Source organism: Aquarana catesbeiana, linkage group LG12, assembly GCF_042186555.1.
Source record: "Aquarana catesbeiana isolate 2022-GZ linkage group LG12, ASM4218655v1, whole genome shotgun sequence".
Lineage (NCBI taxonomy): Eukaryota > Metazoa > Chordata > Amphibia > Anura > Ranidae > Aquarana > Aquarana catesbeiana.
In genome coordinates this window covers 139,810,524-139,833,336 of record NC_133335.1, presented here as the reverse complement: position 1 = coordinate 139,833,336, position 22,813 = coordinate 139,810,524, and the positions used below count along the sequence as shown (strand labels likewise).

The 22,813-nt window shown below is 42.7% G+C and overlaps 1 protein-coding gene across 2 annotated transcripts in view; it reads right to left on the bottom strand.

The window, feature by feature from the left end:
- The window catches only part of RND2 (Rho family GTPase 2), a 385,775-nt gene that overhangs the window by 320,817 nt on the left and 42,145 nt on the right, over window positions 1–22,813 (bottom strand). For both annotated transcript variants that reach the window (XM_073608369.1, XM_073608368.1), the window contains exon 2: window positions 8,860–8,947. In XM_073608369.1, the coding sequence (XP_073464470.1) occupies window positions 8,860–8,947 (88 nt within the window). The remainder of the gene's footprint in view (window positions 1–8,859; window positions 8,948–22,813) is intronic.

The following is a 22,813-nucleotide window of genomic DNA, read 5'->3' as shown; positions in this document are numbered from 1 at the left end:
TTACAACCCCTGGTATCCCAGACCCCTTCTTTTTTGAGGGACTCTTCTCAGGTCTTACAGATACTGGATACCTTGGTGTGGAAGGAGGGTTACATCATGGCTACCACCGATGTGTCCTCTTTGTATACCATCATATCCCACTCAGATGGTATGCACGCAGTTGAGACCTTCCTTGGTAGAGATGACCAACTGCCCCCCCACAGAGGGAGTTCATCTTACTCCTGCTAAGGTTTGCCATGATGCATATCTACTTATGGTTTGGGGGTTCCTGCTACCTCCAAACCAGAGGTGTAGCCATGGGTGCAAAATTCGCGCCCAGTATGGCTAATCTGTTCATGGCCAAGTGGGAGGAGGATGTCGTCTATGCTGACAGACGGCCAGAATTGGTGTACTGGGGCAGGTATATAGAAGACATCCTCCTCCTATGGGATGGAGATGAAACATCATTGACCAATTACATGAATCAGAACACCCTTGGTATCTCTCTGCAATTCGAAATGAGCAAGGTTGCTATCCATTTTTTGGATTTGAATATACGGATCTGTGACAATAAATTTACAACCACCACTTTTTTCAAGGAGACAGATCGTAATGGCTATATTAGTCAGGGGAGTTGTCACCATCCCTCCTGGTTAAAAGCGGTTCCTAAAAGCCAGTTTATTCGCCTAAGGCGTAATTGTACCTTTAAACACGACTTTTTGATGCAGGCCTCTGACTTAAAAACCAAATTTGTGGAGAAGGGGTACTCTGGTGCAGACTTGGACAAAACCATAAATGAGGTTGCCGGCTTGGATAGGGCCAATATGATAAAGGGCACAGATAGAATCACTAAGAATAATAATATTCATGAGTTTTCTTTAGTGACCACCTACTCTCGACAACATTACGATATAAAGAAAATTCTTAGAAAACATTGGGCCGTGTTAAAAAACGATAAAGTGTTGGGCCCATCCTTACCTGAGCGCCCACAAGTTATCTATAGGGGAGTACCCCCCCTAAGGCTGCAGGTTGCCCCTAATGTTCTTGATGCTCCCAATAGGGTCCCCTTTTTTCAGAACTCAAAAGGTTTTTTCCCATGTCGCAAATCTAAAGTGTGTCGCATAAATGGCGATAAAAATAGGAAAATTTGTCAATTTAAATCTAACTCCATCACAAAGGTCTATGATATAGATACTTTCATCACCTGCACCTCAAAAAAATGTTGTGTACTTATTGACTTGTCCATGCGGTCTACAGTATGTAGGCCGCACTATGAGAGCCATGAATGTGCGAATAAAGGAACATATAAAAAACATAAAGGTTTTCCTAAGCACACGGTCTTACGTCACTATTTAGAATGTCATAACAGAAATCCAGTAGGGACTCCGATTACCGCCATCGATTGTTTCACACCCCATTGGAGAGGTAGTTACACCAAGAGAGAAATCTCGAGGTTGGAAACGCGATGGATACACACCCTCAAATGCTATACGCCATATGGGTTAAACGTAGAGTGGGATGTTAATAGCTTCAATAAACAGTTAGCATCAATACACTCCTTTATTTGTTTTATTTATTTTTTGTTTTTTCTCCTTTATTTATTTGCAAATCTTGGGTCTAGGTCAGTTTTTAAAACAATATTTTTTACAATCATCTGTATTGATTTTAACACATGTATTGATGTATATTGCATGCATGTATTTTTATTGAATTGTGTGCGATTAATCGCATTCACAATGTCTATTGCTTAGTTGCATGTGAGGCGCTGGTTTGTTATACATAGGTTAGTGTTTTTTTTCCATGCAGGCACTGATTTGTTATACAAAGTCTAGCGTTTTTTTCTATGCCTTTGATCTATACTGCATGACCGGCGTTAATTTCATAGCTTATCTGTGCGGGTGTTAATTCTTTTCCATTTTTTTAAATTTTGTATATTGAGTTATATGATATCAGGTTTTTGTCTGATCAATCAAAAATACATTTTTAGCCTTTTTCATGTCCCTGAGCCAGACCGCACAGCCGGCGTTCTTCCTCGTCGCCTGTTCATGCTTATCTGGCATTTTTCAGTTTTTCTGTTCACTGAGAGATAGGTTAACCAATGAGGTAGCACTGAGTCATCTGTTGCCATCCTCTTTTTGTTCCTATCCTCTCTTTTTTCTGATTGGCCGTGCGCTGTCGCATCATCAGTTGCTAACCAGGTTTATCCTGTTAGCACCAGGGCGCGCTGCACAAGACACACATCCTGCCCAGCTGTTAGTGATGAGTTTGATTATATCCCCTCTGATCCACCCACTAACCATACCATATATATAGCGTGCGTTTGTAGCTGTAGCCATGCCTCTGAAGACATCTGTTATGATGAAACATGTCAGGCAGGCTGACATCCGTACGCTGATTGCTGCAGCCGTTTGTTCCTATCATTGATGCATGCTATTTTAAGCTTCAACTGTAAGTTACTACAATGAAAGTTTTTTTTATCTATCATTAAGGGCTTCACTATGGGTCCTTCATTTTCTTTTCTCGGATATATGATGACTACATGCCTGAATGCCTAATTCTGAAGTGACCATTGGGAGATGTTTATATGTGAAGGAAATCCCACGGATGTTGTGGTCTGATGAGGGGTTCCAGTGGGCTGGATTTGCTGGATGCTATTGAGAATTTATCATCTATGCCTAATCCTTAACACCTTCTGGTAAGCAGACTACATTACCACGTGGTGACGAGTGACTCTTTCTACATCTGCACAATATATTTGGTGATTGGATTCCTCCCACTCTTCAATTTCATTTTGAACTTTTCAGCGCCGCAATAACTTTGCTGGGCGCTTGCTTTTTTCAGTTCAGCGCGAATTTTTACTTGTTTTATGAAAAAAGACACAAGTCTATCAAGTCCAACCTGTGTATTGATAGCTGCACTCCCAATGCTCAGTAAAACTGGCAGTTGTAAATAAAAGAGATAAGATTATAAGGTGGCATGCACATTGTTGGACATAACCCATAGAAAGCAGGCACATTTTATAAAGTAACTGAATTCCTGGAGTTCAGCTTTAATGCTGGGAATGCATGAAGACAGAAACCTAAAAATAAATATTTAATTAATCCAACCCTCAAATGTGGTAGCTATGTTCATTTTCTTTAAGACTTTTTTTCCCTTTATTTTTTCCTGGTAATAAGTAATTAATTGGCAAGCTGAGCCATATTACTGTACACTTTTGTTTTTGGGTTCAATGCTGCCTTAAGCCTATAGTACTACTTTAAGCCATCTCAATACACAGTGGTTGATGGTTATTCTTATATCTTGTACAACAAGAGTGGGTGAGTTTGTCATTACACATTACTGCACAAGCCATGTTTCTATCATGCAGAGAGTGACCATGTAAATATCCCGCATATATGCAATAACAAGACATGCCTGGCAGCTAAAGCTCCCACAGTTGTTTTAACAAGATATATGGTATGTGTAAACAACAGTCACTACTGCTCGAGATTGCTTAATGGCTTCCTGTCAGAGAGGTTGAGAACTCCCAGAGCCACACGTAGTGCAGTCCAAAGAGAACAGTGTTGTCTGGCCAAGAAAAGAAGAACCACTATTATTATTATTATTATTATACAGGATTTATATAGAGCCAACAGTTTATGCAGCGCTTTACAATATAAAAGCAGACAATACAGTTACAATACAATAAAATACAAGAGGATTTGGAGGGCCCTGCTCAGAAGAGCTTACAATGTAATAGGGTGGGGCAGGTGGTACAAAAGGGTGTAACTGTGGGGAATGAGCTGATGTAAGTGATAGGAGATTAGTTGGAGACGTGATAGGCTTTCCTGAAGAGATGAGTTTTCAGGGATCGCCTGAAGGTAGCAAGAGTAGGGGATAGCCGGACAGGTGGAGGTTCCAGAGGATGGGAGAGGCTCTGGAGAAATCCTGGAGATGAGCATGGGAGGAGGAGACAAGAGAGTTTGAGAGTAGAAGGTCTTGAGAAGAGCGGAGAGGACGATTTGGGTGATATTTGGAGACAAGATTGGTGATGTAGCTCAGGGCAGAGTTGTGAATGGCTTTGTATGTTGTGGTTAGTATTTTGAATTTAATTTGCTGGGTGATTGGGAGCCAGTGTAGGGATTGGAGGAGAGGGTTGGCAGACACTGAGCGGTTGGTAAGGTGGATTAGTCTGGCAGCAGCACCATTTAAAAACTGGGGAGTTGCACAGAAGATGAACCCAAGAAGAGAAAGATCTGGGCTGTTCTGTGCAAATCCACTGCAACAGACCAGGTAAGTGCAACAGGTTTGTTATTCTTATAGGAAAGAAAACGGAACTTTACAATCACTTTAATCGTAAACTTTGTTTGCAGCCTTTCATGTGTGATAGGTACACTTTAGCAAGTCCCCAGTTTTAACAATAGCTGATTGTTAAGGAGCGGGCCGGGAAGCAACAATAGATGACACATGTCCCCTCTGAAAGCTGAATGTAAAAAAAAAAAAATTGTGAAAAAAAACAGCGTGAGGGTCCCCCCCCAATCCATATCAGGCCCTTTCTGGGTCAGATACAGATTTTAAGGGGAACCCCAACCCAAAGTCTATATCAGACCCTTATCCGAACATGCAGCCTGGCAGGCCAGGTAAAGGGGGGGAAGAGAGTGCCCCCCACCCTGAACCATACTAGGCCACATGCCCTCAACATGAAGGGGTGCTTTGGGGCAGGGGGGGCTAACTGGATGGCCCTGTCCCCTTGTAGCATCACACACTAGCTATTTAAGAACTGTTAAGTGGCGGAGCGGGCAGTCGGCGGGAGCCAGCAATGGGTGCAGAGCTTTTTTTTTTTTCAAGTCGGTGGCTGTGTTCATCGTGACTGGAGCTGGATCTACACCTATTAAAGGAATTGTCAAAACAGTCTGTGTTTTACTCATTCACATGCAGGGGGGGCTGGGGTCTGGGGGCCCCCCCCTTGCAAAACACCGATCTAGGTAAAGAGTCTCTGACGGAGACTCTTTACCATGTGATCAGCTGTGTCAAATCACGGCTGATCACAGTGTAAACAGGAAGAGCCGGTGATTGGCTTTTCCTCAATTGCGTCTGTCAGACGCGAGTAGAGAGCGAATCGGCTGCTCCTCTGACGGGGGGGGCTGTGCTGATCGATTATCAGCGCAGCCCCCCCCTCGAGGATGCCCACACTGGACCACCAGGGATGCCACTAGGACCATCAGGGATGTCACCACCAGGTATGCCACCCTAGACCACCAGGGATGCCAATCAGTGCCCACAATGGATGCCAATCAGTGCCCACAATGGGCATCACTGATTGGCAGGCATTATTGTTTGGCACTGATTGGCATCCATCAGTGACATACATTACAGTATATCAGTGCCACCTATCAGTGCCCATCCATGCCACTTATCATTGCCCATCCGTGCTGTCTATTAGTGCCCATCCGTGCCACATATCAGTGCCACCTATCAGTGCCCCATCAGCAGTGCCCATCAATGCCACCTCATTGGTGCCACCTCATCGGTGCCCATGAGTGCCGCCTTATCAGTGCCCGTCAGTGAAGGAGAAAACTTACTTATTTACAAAGTTTTGTAAATGAAACAAAAAAAAAACTTTTTTTTTCAATATTTTATGTCTTTTTTTTATTTATTTAGCAGAAAATAAAAATCCCAGAGGTGATCAAATACCACCAAAAGAAAGCTCTATTTGTGGGAACAAAATGATAAAAATTTAGTTTGGGTACAGTGTAGCATGACCGCGCAACTGTCATTCAAATTGCGACAGAGCTGAAAGCTGAAAATTGGTCTGGGCAGGAAGGTGTATAAGTGCCTTGTATTGAAGTGGTTAAATGTGCAGTGCATTCGCACTGCAGCTGTACCACATATATATGAACCGTCGCCATAGAAAGCCGGTTTGGTTCACATGTCATGCGAATGCGATTCAAAACGCAACCAATTTGCATATATGTGAACGGAGCCTAACGGTATCTCTTCTCTCAGTGGCGAGACTAGCCAAGAGTTCCCTAAGCATCTTTCTGGTTGTGGCTGTGATTGGATAGTGAAGGTATAAAGGGATTGGGAGTCTAGTCCCCAACCAGGCTGCCACAAAGACATGGAGGCAAGGGGTGTGCCTTGACTGGGTGTGACTAGGCTCCCAATCCCTTTATCTCTAGATTCCTGGATGATGGTACAAGCCTCTAACTATCTTTACCTTTAGCAGTTCACTACAGAGGCCACACTTATTTTCCTGGATAGTGAAGGTAGTCATTAGTAAATAGGTAGTATGAGTTTGTAACTGAGCACATTCTGAATAAATCTGTATGGAGTTTATGGCATCAGAGGCTCTTGTCATGCCATGAAATTTCAGAAACATTGTTATGGCAGCCTGAATATACAGAAAATGATGCATAAATGACCATGGCATTAGTACCAAGACCACATTGTTCATTTACGCCTTAGGTCCCATTAACATCTCATGTTTTGGAATCTTGGGCAGAATTGGCGCAATTCTGCCCGCGATCCCAAATCACAGCAGAACACACAACGTGCTTGCGATTCTGCCCCAATAAAAAGTTTGGCATTTAATTGTTACCTTTTACTCCAAAATCTCTGCACTTATCGATGGCTAACATGGCACACGATGTACAGATTGGTAGTAGATACCACTTTCAGGTTAATAATACTTAGGAACATATTTACAAAAGATTATCCACAATCATACATTTACAAGAAAATTGGAAAACAGAAAAAAAACTCATAAAAGCAGTGACAAGCTTTCTGTTATGAAATCAGTGGCATCCTTTCCTGGGTAGCCTCATCCACCCACATTCTAACAAATTCTCACGCATGGGCAGTAGGACACTTTTTCCTACAAAACCTTTGCCCCGTAAATACTGTGTAAAAGTTTCTATGGTAATGATATATCACCCGGGGACAGAGTGGCTGAATCACAGATAAATGTGCACATGCACTGCCCATTCAGCACTGAGGTAAGCTGTCAATGACAGGTACCACAAAAAATATATATAGAAGTGATTGGACTAAAACCAGAAAACAGAAACAGGACTCCCAATCCCTGAATGCATCGGAAAATGTAAAGAGGGAGATAAATAGGGGGAGTAATGGAACTTTAAAGGGAGATGAAGTGTCTTTTGAATATAAGCAGTATCACAATCATAAACATAAAAATATACAAATTTTATTGAGAATATATACAATATACAATAAAAAAGTTACAATCCAGCAAGATTTTACGACCGTACAGAGATATTGAAATCACTTGTAGTCAGCCAACATGTTTCGCATATCTTTGCTTCATCAGGGCATTACAAGCATCACAGATTTCACCCCGCAATAAAATTTGTATATTTTTATATTTATGATTGTGATACTGCTTATATTCAACAGACACATCATCTCTCTTTAAAGTCCCATTACTCCTCAGAGTAAAATTTATCTCCCTCTTTACATTTTCCTAGGTATCACAAAAAAAAAAAAAAAAAAAAAAAAAAAGAGCAATGCCCCCAACACAGTTTGGAACTCTTTCCTGGCATCTCTTTGCACATGTGCCGTTTTATTTTACCCTGAAGAAAATCTATAAAGAGACTGTTTGCTGAAGGATGCAAGGTATTCCAATACCACCCAAATATGCAAGCAAGATCCCACTTTTGTAATGGCAGGGTGTGGATTGCAGGGTGAGATTCTTCACTTCTCCATGGTATTCTTGCTCATATAAGAGTACTAGACTTTTATTGCATTTTTTTTAGTCCTACCCAAAAGAGCCATAAGTAAGGGGTGAGGCCAATTTTCTGGTATTATAACCAAAAATAAGAAAAAGGTCCAATTTCTATGAGCACTATGGAAGTTATACAGACACATACTGGCAATCTAATCTTGAAGTATTAATTTGCTGGGCTGGATTTTCACAGACATAGGTGCTGTTTTTTCTATACTCACACTGCTGGCATTCAGTGACAATTGTGGTCCATCACTAAACCTAAGAGCTGAATAAATTATCCCCTGGGCTTCCACTCCTGCTACAGAGTGTTCCATAGGAGCAGCCTTTAGCAAAGACTGTAAAAATCATTTATTGTGCTTACCATAGGAAATCGTGTGACATGACATGAAATTGCTATTAGAAGTGACCTGCTGCTGCAGAGCTGTATAGGGGGCTGGATATGGTTTAGACTTTTACTGACCACATGCAGAATCCCCCCACCAAAATATGGAAATGAAAAAGGAAGTTAATCAAATTATAAAAATAAAAATCTTATCTTTCCAATAATTTCCAGGTCCTGACAAATATATTGGGTGCTTTAGATGACAAATGCAGCATAAAGCATATGCATAAACGAGCACAAAGTCATTCAGAATTTTAACAATCACCAACCTGTAAAATGGTCATCGTCATGCTTGTTTTCGTCTGCGCAAACTTGACTAGATCTTATCTTAACAAATAATTGTTGCCTGGATGCATCATGTTGTACTGTACTAATAACAGCAAATTGACAAACGTAAACGATTGTATGGCCCTCTGAACATTTCAGGGGCTGCACTTGCAGCCCCTGTATTTCCTAAATTAACCCCGACTTTAGTCAGTCAGCAGCCCAGAATGAGCGTATGCTTAGCCAGAGTCTTGACATCCGATATAAACGTTTCCTGTGCACATGGGCACAGGAAATCTGTACACCTATAATCCCTATGTACGCAAAATATTTCCCATTCTGCTGCCATTTCGCACCTATATATGCAAGTATTTTATATAAACCAACTTGAAATGTAATCACATGGTCTTAATGTTATTTTGAAAGTGAACCCGAGAAAACACACAAAATGATCATTATTTTCAGTATATTCATACCACACCTGCCACAGTGTGACAGAGCAGAAACTTACCAGACGTGTCCCACATGTTGAGCTCGATCCTCTGCTTGTCAATCTCAAAGCTGGCTGTGTAGTTCTCAAAAACAGTGGGGACATAGTTCTGAAACAGAATGAAAACAAGCACCTGTCAGCAAGTTCTTTGTGTGCACACACCTGGAAATCACTTTCCGAATACTGTGATTTTATACATATATTATGCTTCAACATTGTTTTCAATTTTCCCAGAAAGCATTGCACTCAATCGCAAAGAACGCATTCGTTTTTATCAACCATACAATTGCAGAGGAGTGTTCAGTTTGTTAATCACAAATATGATTAATAAATATATAAAAAGTCAATTTGTGTTTTTCAGGCACACGTGTTCTTACAATTTTCTATTATAGTCGTACAGCAAGGCTAGGGTAACACCACTACAATTGTGCTGCATTGGGCAGTGTTGCCCAATGCATACACAACGCAAACAGCCTAGCTTAGAATTGGTGCCAAAGAACCCAATATAGTGTAGTATTCCAATTTATTAAGTGGTGAGAATTAAAAAAACATGAGATGATGCACTCATACTGTGGGGGAGATGACAGGCATATCATGGAGGAATGTATTGCTCTGTCCCGGGCAGGTGGATGGCTGAAATTACTGCAGCTGGATGGAGAGTAAACTGCTGGGGATGCGAGGCAGGAGCACCTGTGTGAGCGTGGAGCGATGCCAGAGAGTAAAGCAGGCCATACATGGTCAAATTTTGAACAAATTTTCTTTTCAAAATCAGAAAGTTCATTTTTTTTGTGATCCAATGATGCCACCATTGATTTTCGAAATTCAGCCGACCAAGCCTTCAATTTCACCTCATGTTGCTACAGAAAAGAATTTTCGTGGCTGGGAATCTTCTTTTCTCTCCTTAAATTTTCTTTTCTTATTACATTTCTCGCACGATTCTCCCATCATTGGATTAGAAAATCATTAATTTTTCTAAAAATTTCTAACATGTCCGAATCCTCAAATTTGATTGCCGCACGAAAATCGGCCATTGCTGCAGCCCACTAATGATGCAAAATTCGTACGAAAATTTTTTGATACGATTTTCGAAAGAAAATTATTTCGAAATTCGAACCGTGTATGGCCGGCATAAGGCCTCATGCACACAGGACCACTTAAAAAAAACACCGGCACTGCTGCCAGGAAAAAGCAGCGTTTTTGAATAGCGTTTATGGGCGTTTGAGTAAAAACACCAAACACGGCTAAACACTTGTTAGCGTATTTAGCAGCATTTTTTTTTTTTTTTTAACAGCTCAACAGCCTCTGCTCATGGATGCACAGGCTGTAGTTTTTTCTACTGTCCCTAAACGCTTATGCCTCCAAACATCTCTGAAAGTTTATGTGTGCATGGACACATAGGTTAACATGGAGGTGCGTTTAGAGGGAGTTAAAAAAACCAAAAAAACGACGAGCTGACACCAATACGCACTCTCTCTTGGTGGGGGTTCCAGACGGTCATATCCTCCCTGAACGGCAGTTCCTCCCAGTGCAGCTCTGGCTCTTTCTGACAACACAGCAGACACCAGCAGTTGTGGCTTCTGCTACTCTAGCTCCATCTCTGGCATCGCTCCGCGCTCAGACAGTTGCTCCTGCCTCGCACCCCCAGCAGCTTGCTCTCCATCAAGCTGCCAGCAGTTTGAGACATCCACCTGCTTGGGACAGAGGACTACATTCCTCTTTGATATGCCTGTCATTATACTATTATCTCATGTTTTTTTTTGTTTTTACCACTTAGTAAGTTAGAATACTACACTATATTGGGCTCTTTGGCGCCTCTCTTCCCTCTCTCAATTTGTTCCAGATACCGGCCCTCCCAAGCCAAAATCAAGCAGGCAGCCTGTTTTCATATAGTGTCAGTTACCATGTGTGGTTTAATAGACTTATCTCCGGGACTTTGACATTACACGTCCTGTCTGTTTTTATAATTGCTTTTACTTTCTTTTCTTGTTTCCGTTTTCAGTTTATCTGGTTACAACGATTTATACTGTTGCACTAATACATTATATTTAGTTTACCTTCTGTGAATGTGATCAGATCCCTTTTTTTTTTACCCTGCTCCTCTGGATTTAAAAGCTGTGAGCTAGTCTAGCACTACCATCACTTGTATTGGAAAGAGCGCCTAGGGTGGAATTATTTTTTAGCTTATAATTGGCGTAGTTCACAATTAAGCTGCCTTGGTGTGAGTTGCAATAAAATTATGCACTGTGTGACTCCGCACAAGAATTTGGCTTCCCTAGGGACAAGCTAGGTGAATACATAGTCATAGGGAAATTGATCAGCCACAGCATGTGAGCCCTACATTATAAGGTAAACAAAATGACACTAATAGCTAGTTAAAATAAATAAAACATGTGAAAGCATACAAAGGTTTTAAAATGTACTGTATTCTAAAGCTAAAACCTCTAAAATTAATCTAAAGCCAAAACTTTTTTGTTTTATAGTTTAAGTTTAATGCTTGCGCCACTCTTTTAAATTTATAGAAAACAGAACAGATAGGAGTGATTAGCCCTCTGTTCGAGGTCAGCTGGAGCTGCATGTTTCGGATTCTTCTGCCCACACCCCCCATCTTTCTATATACACCCCTTCCCTGTTCCACTATCAACTTCTGCTCCCATTTTCCACTCTCCACTCCCCTCCCATTAGTTCCCATACCCCTCTCCTCTCCTATCAGCTCCCATTTCCCCACTTCTCTCCTATTAGCTCCCATTTCCCCACTCCTCTCCTATGAGATTGTAGGCCACACCCACCCACAAACAACTTTCCCCAGATACAATTTAACTAAATAATAACACAAACATCCTTTTCGTGGCAAGAAATTGTCCGTGACACCTTTATTGGTTTCAAACAATGTAATAATTCATAACTTTTATTATATCATAACTTCATAAATCCACCAAACATATTTCTAACTGCTCAGTTATTAGAACTCGAGCAGTAGCAGAATTTAAATAAAAACAACAGTCCCCCCCAGAATCCGGGGTGACCCTACCACATAACAGGTGTTCGCGACTGGGGCGGGAGGGAGGGAGCTTTAAATTCCTGCTTGGTCCAGTGGGAAAGAGGAAAAGCCCCTTTCCTGCTGACTCTTTATGGTAACTCTACCCGGGCTGCCTCAGAAGCTGCGCCTATCCTAAATGAGTGGGAGGAAAATTTGAGGTTGGTTAATCCCATCTGTACCAAGCATTTCTTAAAAAATGCATCAAACTGGAATTTCGTAAGTGGCATTGAATTAGCATGAATAAGAAAAAAACTTAGGTCTAATCCCCATAAATTGTCTAACTGCCACTACAGGGCACACGAATACGTCCTCTTGTATGCACAGGTTGAACCACCTGCCCTTGCCGCATTGATCAGTTTTGGACTGCTGCAGCCAAATATGCACTCCCGATTGGTCAACCACCACTTGCTCAAATCGAATTCCCAAAGTCCCTTGTTTATTTGCTGGTACTAGTTCCGTGATACGGAAAGCACCAAAAAAGGCTAACACAAAAGCCGTCTTGAAAAGTAGCGCTTCATACGTAGAGAAGCAAACAATTGCAGTAACCCTGCAAAGGCCACGAAGGATGTCCAAGGAGATAGGTCGTCTACTATCTGAAAGAAAAGTCAACCTCCTGTATCCCTCCAGTGCCTGTTTAATGGAAAAATAATACGTGCAAGATTGCAAACCCAATAGCCGAAAGAAAAATGAAATGCCAGCCAGCGCTTTTGTCACATAACTACATGAAAAGCGCTGCTGCATTAACCGGGATAAGAAGGCCAAAAAAGTTGCTTCGGATGGTTCTCTGAAACTAAAACCTTCAGCGCTTGCAAAGGACAACCAGCTTTCCCAGGCTGCTGAGTAATTGGACCAAGTCTTGGGAGCCAAGGAACCTTGAATAGCTTCTGTTACTGCACTCAAATCACGTCCCACAGGTGGTCTGGGCACGGGATGCCTGTCACATCTGCCTCTGTAAGCAAACTCCGGAAACGGTCCATCTGCAACCGAGACAAAGAATCAGCAACGTTATTCAGGATCCTGGGAGTATACTTAGCTTTTAACCAAACATTAAATTTGAGGCATCTAAAAACCACATGTCTTAGCAAGTTGATCACTAGCCATGAACTGGACGAAAGACAGTTAATGGCATAGCGTATGTCCTTGTTGTCAGTCTCCACTAAAATACACCTATTTGCAAAATCCGGGCCCCATAGTTCCAAAGCCACCAGCATCGGGAATAAATCCAACAAAACAACGTTCCGGGTGACACCTGTCTGAACCCAAAACTCAGGCCAAACTGCACAGCACCAATGTGTTCTCCAGTTAACACCAAAGCCTTTAGATCCTGCAGCATCCGTAAACATCGGAAATCTGAGGCCATCACAAACTCAGATTGGAAAAAAAACCTCCCATTATAACAGTCCAGGAAGCTAGCCCAAACCATCAAATCTTCTTTAAGAGGGCTAGTCAATCTAATGTGATCCAGAGTAGATTTCATACCAGAGATTGCCAGATAAAGGCGCCGAGAAAAAGTCCTTCCAACCGGCATAATTCTACAGGCAAAGGCCAAAATCCCTAACAGCGATTGCATCTCTTTCAACCGAACTTTCTTCTTTTTCAATACCCAAGTAATCAGTCACTTCAATTTCTTCAATTTCACCTCAGGCAAATTAAACTCCATCATACAGGTGTCAATTTTGATGCCCAGGAATTCCATCCTTGTGCTGGGCAAGCATGTCTTTTCATCCGCTAAAGGAACACCAAAATCCCGAGACATAGTCTGAAATGACAATAACAAATCAAAGCAACTTGAAGAGTCAGCTGGCCCGACAAATAAAAAGTCATCAAGATAGTGAACCACACTATCCATACCAGATTGGACACAAAGAACCCAATGCAAAAATGTGGAGAATGCCTCAAAATAAGAACATGACAGCGAGCATCCCATCAGGGGACACTTATCAAAAAAATATTGACCATCAAATAAAAAACCTAGGGAATTAAAAGCTGATGAGGAAATAGGCAGCAGGCGAAAAGCTGATTTTATGTCGGCTTTTGCCAACAATGCTCCAGGGCCGAACAATCTAATTTTCCTGACTGCGTCTTCAAATGTTGCATACGAAACTGAACACAAACTCCCATCAATATCATCATTCAAAGACTCCCCTTTCAGGAAGGACAAATGGTGTATGATGCGGAATGCGTTAGGTTCCCGCTTAGGAACCACTCCTAACGGGGAAATACGGAAATTACTAAAAGGCGGATGTTCAAAAGGCCCCGCAATTCGCCCTTCCGCAAGTTCCTTGGCCAACTTATCCCTCACCACCTGTGGAAACAGTTGAACAGATTTCAAATTTCCAACCATCTTACACCCAGTGCCCAAAAATGAAGGTAAGGGAAAACCGTTGGAAAATCCTTCAATGAGCAAACACGCTGTGACTTTGTTTGGGTAGCTGTCCAGCCACGGGCACATTCTTTCCAGCCTCACAGGCATGCAGGCTTTTAGAAAAAATATCCCTCTGTTCTGGACCAGAACCCACCGCCACATTCCGCTTAAAACACTTTGCTGCTGGATGCGCTCCAGCACAAAAAGAACATTCGTGCTTGTACCTGCACGATGCATTCTAGCGGCATTGGCTGTCATTGCATGCAAAACAACAGCCTTTCCTAAAGGCTGTATTGGAAGGGTTAACCGTGGGCTGTTTAGGAGCTACCTGCTTCTGGGGCAGTATTAAATTGAGCCAAAGCCCCACGTCCTTCATTCCCCACCTAAGTGATGGGTGTATGGACAATTTGCCTTGCTGCTTTGCTTCAGCTGCTTGCTGACAAGGAGACTGCATGGTGTGCCGCCTCCCCCTAGAGTCACTTGTGGGCTGTTGGGACTGGCCCCGCTGTCCTCCTCTGCCTGCTGGTGACTGCGAGCAAGTCCGCCTTTTCTTTGTGTTCCGGCGGCTCTGAGACGACACGCTGCCGCCATCCTCCTCTGTCCCTCTCAGCTGTTCCCGAGCCTCTTCGGTAACCTCCGGAGCCTGTATGCTTCGCTCTGGAGGTGCGCTCCTCCTCGCTCTCTCCCTCAGTGATGGCACCTGTTGTCTCCGTCCCGTGTCTTGTGGATACGCCTGTTCACAGCCCACTGCTGTGCTGCCTCCACCTTCCTCTTCAGGCTGTAAGTTTTCTTCCTGTGAAGACAGCGCCAGACAGCGCCGCAGCCATGTCTCCCCTCTTGCACTGCCAGCTTTCTCAAGGAGTTGCATCAGCAGGGACTTCATTATAAAGGGGCTAAGAGAGAGCCTTACTTGTGAGCTTCAAATTCCTGCTTGGTCCAGTGGGAAAGAAGAAAAGCCTCTATCCTGCTGACCTTTTATAGCCTATCCCCACTTCCAGCACTTTCCATGTGCTCTGATTGGTTCCTCCCGGATACCTCAACTTCCTTAAAGGAGCAGCCGCCCTAAATTACCTATAGCTAATGCTGCTAACTTAAATAATCTAAATGTGGTGGGGAGGCCACAACCTCAAGAAAGTGGACCCATATTGCGCCCCCTTTTTCATTAGTTCCCATTTCCCCACTCCCCACTATCAGCTTCCATTCCCCCTCTCCTGTCCCATACCCCACTTTTCCACTTTCTACTATCATTTCTTGCCTCCTCCGTTCGAAGGGACTGCATGCACCACATATAAAAATGTATTCAAGTGTTGCAGTCTGTCCTAGCTATGGAAAATGAATTAGTGCACAGACATGATTTAAAACACACTTCCCAAGGTCAAAAAGAAAAAAAAAAAAAGTGATCAGACAGGTCAGAAAAATGTTTTATTTTTTTTAATTTTTTTTTAACAGTTAGAGCATGTATGAGATATCAAAGTTTTTTCTATTTAACCTGGTAAACAAAAATGAAGGTCAATTGAATTATAAACATTCATAATTCTGTTTATAAAATACTTTCAAATGATGGAAAGATCTTTTTTTTTTTTTTTAAATGGTGCAAAGTGATGTTAAGAGCATAGATGGCCCTGGCATCCATGGCACAATTACAGTGTCTGCACATATTTAAAACAGAACAGCCAAAACAGCAAGAGAAATGGGAATAGCCCACTTAAAGATGCAAAACCAGTGCAAAGCTGCCCTCCAGAGCATCTAGACCTACTGATCAGCATTGCAGATTATCCCTTCTCACTTGGAGACCTTTTTGGATCTATACATCAGAAATTTACTGACTTATCCAATTTGATTTGCTTTTCTGACGTCATTGACTCAAGTACAATTACGCAATTACTGTCCAGATTCTTTGATGCTTTGGAGTTTAGTTAATCAGCCTACCATACCTGAAAGGCACAGGTTACCTTGGTCCCTTGATCGATGGTGTGACGTGACATCCTTGGGTTGGGTCCTGTGCCCCTTGTGGGTAATTTGAGGTTGGGTCCACTGCCCCCCCACTCTTAGGGACTTCTGGTGTTTCATGGTGGCAATTGTCCTAGTTTTTAAATGATGCGGCTAGTCAGGATATGACTATATATCCACATGATACTATTGTGTAACTATAACCACTCACCCCTGAAAAAGAGGAATTACGCAATCTTTCGAAACGCGTTGGGTACTCTGATCTTGGTTGTACCATTGACAGAGAACTGTGGTTATTCCTTTGGAATCATTATGTACTGTTTGTAATCGCATCTGTTGCATTGTTTTAATCTGCATCATCACTTTTTCTGTCTTTTATTTTCTACTAAATAAAATTGTTGTACTTTTTACTACAATCCTATCTTTGTTGGAGTTCATGCCCTTAAAAGTCCCACTAGAGGTTTTTTTTCATAGATTGTAAATATGTCAATAGGGCATGTGTGAGCATTTCTTTCCTGCCATGGACAAAAAAAAAATTTGCCAATCCTCAGCTACCAGCCTAGGCAGTCCAGATTATACAATATCTCCAAATTAAATATAAGTGCAAAATGTCTGGTTTAATTAGCAATTAGATGTTTACAAGCAATTACAACATATGTATCGAGACAAGGTTATCAGTAAATATGCACTGTTTACATTAAAGCCAATTCAACCCTCTAATTTATTACGGTTTTACTTTTTTTTTTTTACACCCCTAAGTGCTGAAGCAAGTTTTAAAATATCCTGTTCTGCTATAACAGAGTGGGATTGCAACGCTCTTACGCAAAGCAGCAGAGCGGCGCTCCAGTGATCCGATACACCTTGCCAAAAAAGTTGACTTGCGCAGTGTTGGGGGGAAAAGTGTTACATGTTGGACCACTAGAGAGCCAGGTCGCTGCTTTGGGTAAAAGAGCTGCAGTCCAACTTTTCTATGCGCTGGCTGCACAAGGTATTTTGAGCTTTGCTTCAGTACTTAAGAATAAGTGTATCTAAGAACATAAAAAAAATTTTTTAAACACCCTCTTTGAAGATTGTTTTTTTTTTTTCAAATTGTCCCCTGGCCATGCTGCTTGAGTACTTGACACTTATTCTCTCTGTGCCGCCCATGACACCATATTCTTTGGAGTCCTGCATCAGTCTATGTTACATGCGCATTCCCGCTCTGTACTCCTGCCCTATTTGCAGCTGTACACACAACCAATTCGAGAGGGACACACACTTCCCCTTCTCCTTCAAAGAGGTGATCGACATTAGCTGTGAAGGTAGAGGAAAAGTGTGGCTTTTTCTCTGTGTGCCCCCCCCCCCCCCCCCCCCCACACACACACACACACACACACACACACCAGTGCTGGCTGTTTCTGCACGTAGTCTGATTACAGAGCAGGAGCACACGTTACCGGAGGCACAGAGAGAATGGGCATCAAGCAGAACGGCCAGGGAACAGCTGAAAAACCGGCTCCGGGTAGGAAATAAAAAAAATAAAAATAAAATAAAGAAAAACCCCATCAAATTAATTTTTTTTTTTTTATGTACTTTCGAACCACAGCTTTTTCAATACACAGTTCAGGAATAAGAGATGCACAGTCTTCAATCAAACTTTATTATAGCAACATAAAAACTGAGGTCCCCTTTCTGCAGGATCATAGTAAAGTCTTCCTTTACGAACACCTCCCCTTCCCAAGAGACATCCTCTGCTGCTGATACCTTTCCTGAGGCACCCCAACTACACACCGGTGACTAACCCCCACACCAGCAGGATTCCACAATTCACGGTGACTGCCAGGGACCGCACCCAAACTCCCCATCACCCCATGTAACCACCCTGGAGGTCTTTTGTGCCACAATTTTTCATCTGGCTTTTCGCCAGAGCCACCTCTCGACATGGAACTCTGATCTTCAGGTATACCCCGCTGTCTTACACATCGCTTAATGCAAAGTGACAATCGAAGTGTACCCTAACAGGTTTCTTATGAGGGGGGGATGTTGAGTGTAGAGACTCTCTTGAGGAGGGGATTGAGGAGGCGCACACCCCCCCCTCTCCCGGAACTACACCGGAGGAGACGGGTCTAGCGCATACTCGCCCTGTAAGGGACTTGACTTCCTGGGAACTCTTGAGCTGGGGGGATGCTGCAGGGATGTTAACACCATCCCAAGAAAGTAGATGAGATGGTACCTCCTTCTTTGAGATTACTGCCCACCTTGGACACCCTGCAGAATACCTGCTCACTGTCATGTTGCGAGCAGTTTAGGTGATCGCATACGGTGCGGTAGGAGACACCCCTTCCCCAGGTGTTCTAATGTGGATATATGCCATGTCATACTAATATGTTGTCATACCTATTCTAAATACTATAATACTATAATATGTTGTCATAAATGCTAAATACTAATATGTTGTCATACCTATGTCATACCTATGCTAAATTGTATGCTCTAAATGTTTGCACGCACAGGGGGATAACGAATTCTCATTCATAGCCACACACTCCGCTGAAGTGCCCTGTCTCATGTGTAGTTGCCTCTCCAGGGTTGTGACTTATCTTAAGGTCGCTGCGGACCCCCGTACGCAGTTAGACTATGGGGGACACCGGGGAGGTAAACCTCACGGGACACACAGACTGTGTGGATTCTCAATTTCTTGCATTACTATGTATAGATGTTTGCCTTTGATCTCTTTCTTTCAAAGCTAACTTTAACCGTTTCACTTTTATATTTTTTGCTGGGGTGGGTGGGAGGGTCAGGTTCTCTTCTCTTGGGCCCTGATCAACCTCTCTCCCACGTAGGCTCCTCCTGGGGTTTTTTTCTTCTCCTCCTCCTGGGAGTTATATGCTGGGGGGGAAAAAAAAAAAAATGTTTCTTCAGGGTATTAGACCCTGCTCTGAAAAGTTCTCCTTTTCAACTCTTCCGCTCTTTTCTCACTGAACCCTTCTTTTTCCTTTCCCTCTCTCACCCTTCCCCTCCTCCCCTTCTCCTGAACTTGCGCTATTACGCAAACAGATCACTGATCTACTACATTACAAGGCTAAGGCAGCTTTACAGTTTTGCCGTAAAACAAGCTATGAATCAGGGGATAAATGTAGGAAATTGTTGGCAAAAATGGTCAGGGAACATAAACTATCCACTTATATCCCCCGAATCATGACCTCTAGAGGTGGGGTGGAGAGTCTAATTCGGGAAGAATAATATTTCCCCAACAACTTTAGAGGAGCCCCGGGCCCTGATGGCTATACTATACAGTATTGCAAGACACTCCTTCTGATACTAAGCCCACATATGGTTACACTTTTCAACGTGGTTGGCTCTGACAAAATTTTCCCAGAGATACCCTAAGGGCCCACATCTCTGTAATCCACAAGGAAGGGAAAGACCCCACATCCTGTGGTAGTTGCAGACCCATATCACTCCTGAATGTAGACCTTAAGTTGTTTACCAAGATCTTGGCTACTAAACTGGCTCAACACCTCAGGGAACTAATTTACCTTGACCAGGTTGGCTTTATCCCCTCCAGAGAGGCAAGAGACAATACAACCAAAGTACTGAATCTCCTCCATGTTGCAAAATCCACAAACACACCAGGTTTTACTGAACATCGATGCCGAGAAGGCATTCGACCGGGTGAATTGGACCTTCATGTTCTCCGTGCTGCGCCATATTGGCCTGGGGGGGATGATGCTTGGTTGGATAGCCAAGATCTACTCCAACTCGTCAACCCAAGTGAAGGCGAACAGAGTCCTCTCTGACCCCTTTCCCATAAAGAATGGAACGAGACAGGAATACCCTTTATCCCCTCTCCTATTTGCCCTTTCCTTAGAACCATTTTCATCTACAATCAGATTAAACCCAGATATATGGGGCTTATCAGTCGGTGGCACCCAACATAAAATCTCTGCCTCTGCCTACGCCGACTACTTGCTCTTTTCGTTAACGAACCCGGCGATATCGCTGCCGGACCTCCTTAGAGAATTTGATTTCTACGGAACACTTTCCAACTTGAAAATTAATTTTTACAAATCAGAAGCGATGGGAGTAGCACTGCCCCCACATACCCTTCCAACTCTACAATCTAATTTCCATTTCAAATGGACGAAGTCCACATTGAAATACCTAGGTACATACATCCAGTCCGACCTCTCCCGTATATATGAACATAACTACCCACCGCTACTAACTAGGACCCGTGCGATATTGGACAAATGGTATAAAGGCTTGCACTCATGGTTTGGTAGGTGTAACCTTTTAAAAATTAGTATTCTACCAAAATACCTATATATTCTCCAAGCTCTAACTGTTAGGGTACCCACCTCTTATTTTAAACAGGTCCAAGCTCTGTTCACCCGCTTTGTCTGGGCGCATAAAAACCATGCATGCCCGCACTCAATTATCTCTCCCAAAACAATTTGGTGGCCTAGCATTACCTGATATTCGTAAGTACTACCAAGCAATTCACCTTGGCAGGGTCACTGATTGGCGGCGCCACTCTGTCCAAACTTTGGGTACAGAGTCAAACTACTATTCCCCTGAAAAGCGCACTATGGTGCTACGACTCCCTACATCAAGAGCTAAAGTCTCACCCACTCATATGAAACACACTGCAGCAATGCTCCCAAGCCACTTTACTAGCTTCTCTAAAGACAAAGGAATCACCATTTTCCCTGATCCACTTTCCCCCAGGACTCTCACCCACAGAATTCAAAACACTACGAAACTCCAACTGTGAGCAAGCCTCTAGGTTTGTGGTTGGGGGGAGGTGGCCTTCTATACCAGAGTTAATGGACTCCTCAGGCCCCTTTCAACTTCCATTCTGGAATGCAGCGCAACTACATCACTTCCTAAACTCTGTCCCCAACCCCCGGAACTTTACCCGTCAGCTGACCACTTTTGAGGAATATTGTTCCAGATCTGACCCCCTAACTCAGGTCCTCTCCAAAACATATGCACTTCTGAACACCCCTTCGAAACAACCACATCTATCTTACCTAGCAAGGTGGGAAACAGATCTTCACCTTCACTGCGTCCCAAAAACAAAATGTGATCAGATTCTCCCTCAAATCATCATTATGCACCAAAATACAGGAAACCAATTTCAAAATACTAATACGATTGTACCCAATGCCCAGTCAACTACATACCATCTTTCCTGACACACCAGACCACTGCTGGCGATGCCAGGGGGACAGAGGGAAGATTTTACACATCTTCTGGGCCTGCCCTAAACTGATGGATTTCTGGATGGCTATCCGTACTGTCTCTCAAAAATTAATGGAATTCAAGATTCCGAATGACCTGGCATTCTTTCTGTTACACATATCAACTATCCCCGCTAGGACCTATAAAAAGTCAATTCTACGCCACTTGCTAAACGCTGCTAAATCCTGTATCCCTCTGCTCTGGAACCAACAATATCCATCGACCACTGCGACTTGGCTGAAGAAGGTGGAGGATATAAATAGGATGGAGGATTGGATTCTGACAGCACAAAATAAGCATAAGACTTACACAAAAACCTGGAGTCTCTGGAACATGTTTACACTCTCAGATAAGGGGAAAGCCCTCCTCGGGACATGAGCCTCTCAATAGCTTCACATAGCTAACTGACTTTACCGACCTGAGCCATAGTTGTACCAATCTCCTTAACCCTCCCCCCCACCCACCCTTTTCCTTTCTCTAGCCATTCTTATTCTAATTCTCTCTTTCCTTTTCTAAGTGTCTGTTATTTAAGAGAAAATGCAAAAGAAGATTGGGCAGCCCTATCTCCTTTAATAGCAATTATACTTCAGTTATCAATAATACAGGAGACGTGATTGTACGAGATAACCACAAATTTTATCTGAAGTCTTTTCAGTATACGTAATAATTGTTTGTTGTACATCCTACTTCATTGTGATATGCTGATATGTGGCTGAGACCTCATCTGTTTGAATGTTATAACTGTGATATTTGGGCCTTGCCCTTTCTAGAAATTTAATAAAAATTATATTTAAAAAAAAAAAAAAAGACTGAAGTCCTTAATAAAGCTCCTTACGTGTATCACAGAAATCCCTGTGATATTAGTGTGTGTGCTGCATTTCCTGTGATACACAGAACACATTTTTATGGTGGCTCCTATCATACACCTTATGATGCTCCAATAAAGATAACTTTGATTAAAGATTGTGTGCAGTGATCCCTTTATCCTTGTGCAATTTATACAGGGCATCGCAGATTTTGCCATGCAAGTCTCATCACATGGGAATAGTGATCACACGGGTAATAAAACCTTGTCTGATGCTAATATTTTTTCCATCACAAGGCATCACTGGAGGTGTCTGCATATGGCTCCCCCACTCTGCTCCATGGGCGTAAACATCTACAGTCACCATTTCTTTTATACACATTAGGGAATGCATTTATTGGCGCAAGGATGGTCAAATGTAACTGTGTAAAAGTAGGCAGTAGTGACACAGTTTGCATGAATGCAGAGTACCGGGCTCCAGAATATCGATTTGGAGCAGAAAAAACAGTTTTTTTCAGTTTTCTCTAGGTTTTGTAATTCCCAGATTGGGTTCCAGAGTTTGGAGAATTCAAAGACCTTTGGGAGGAAAGAA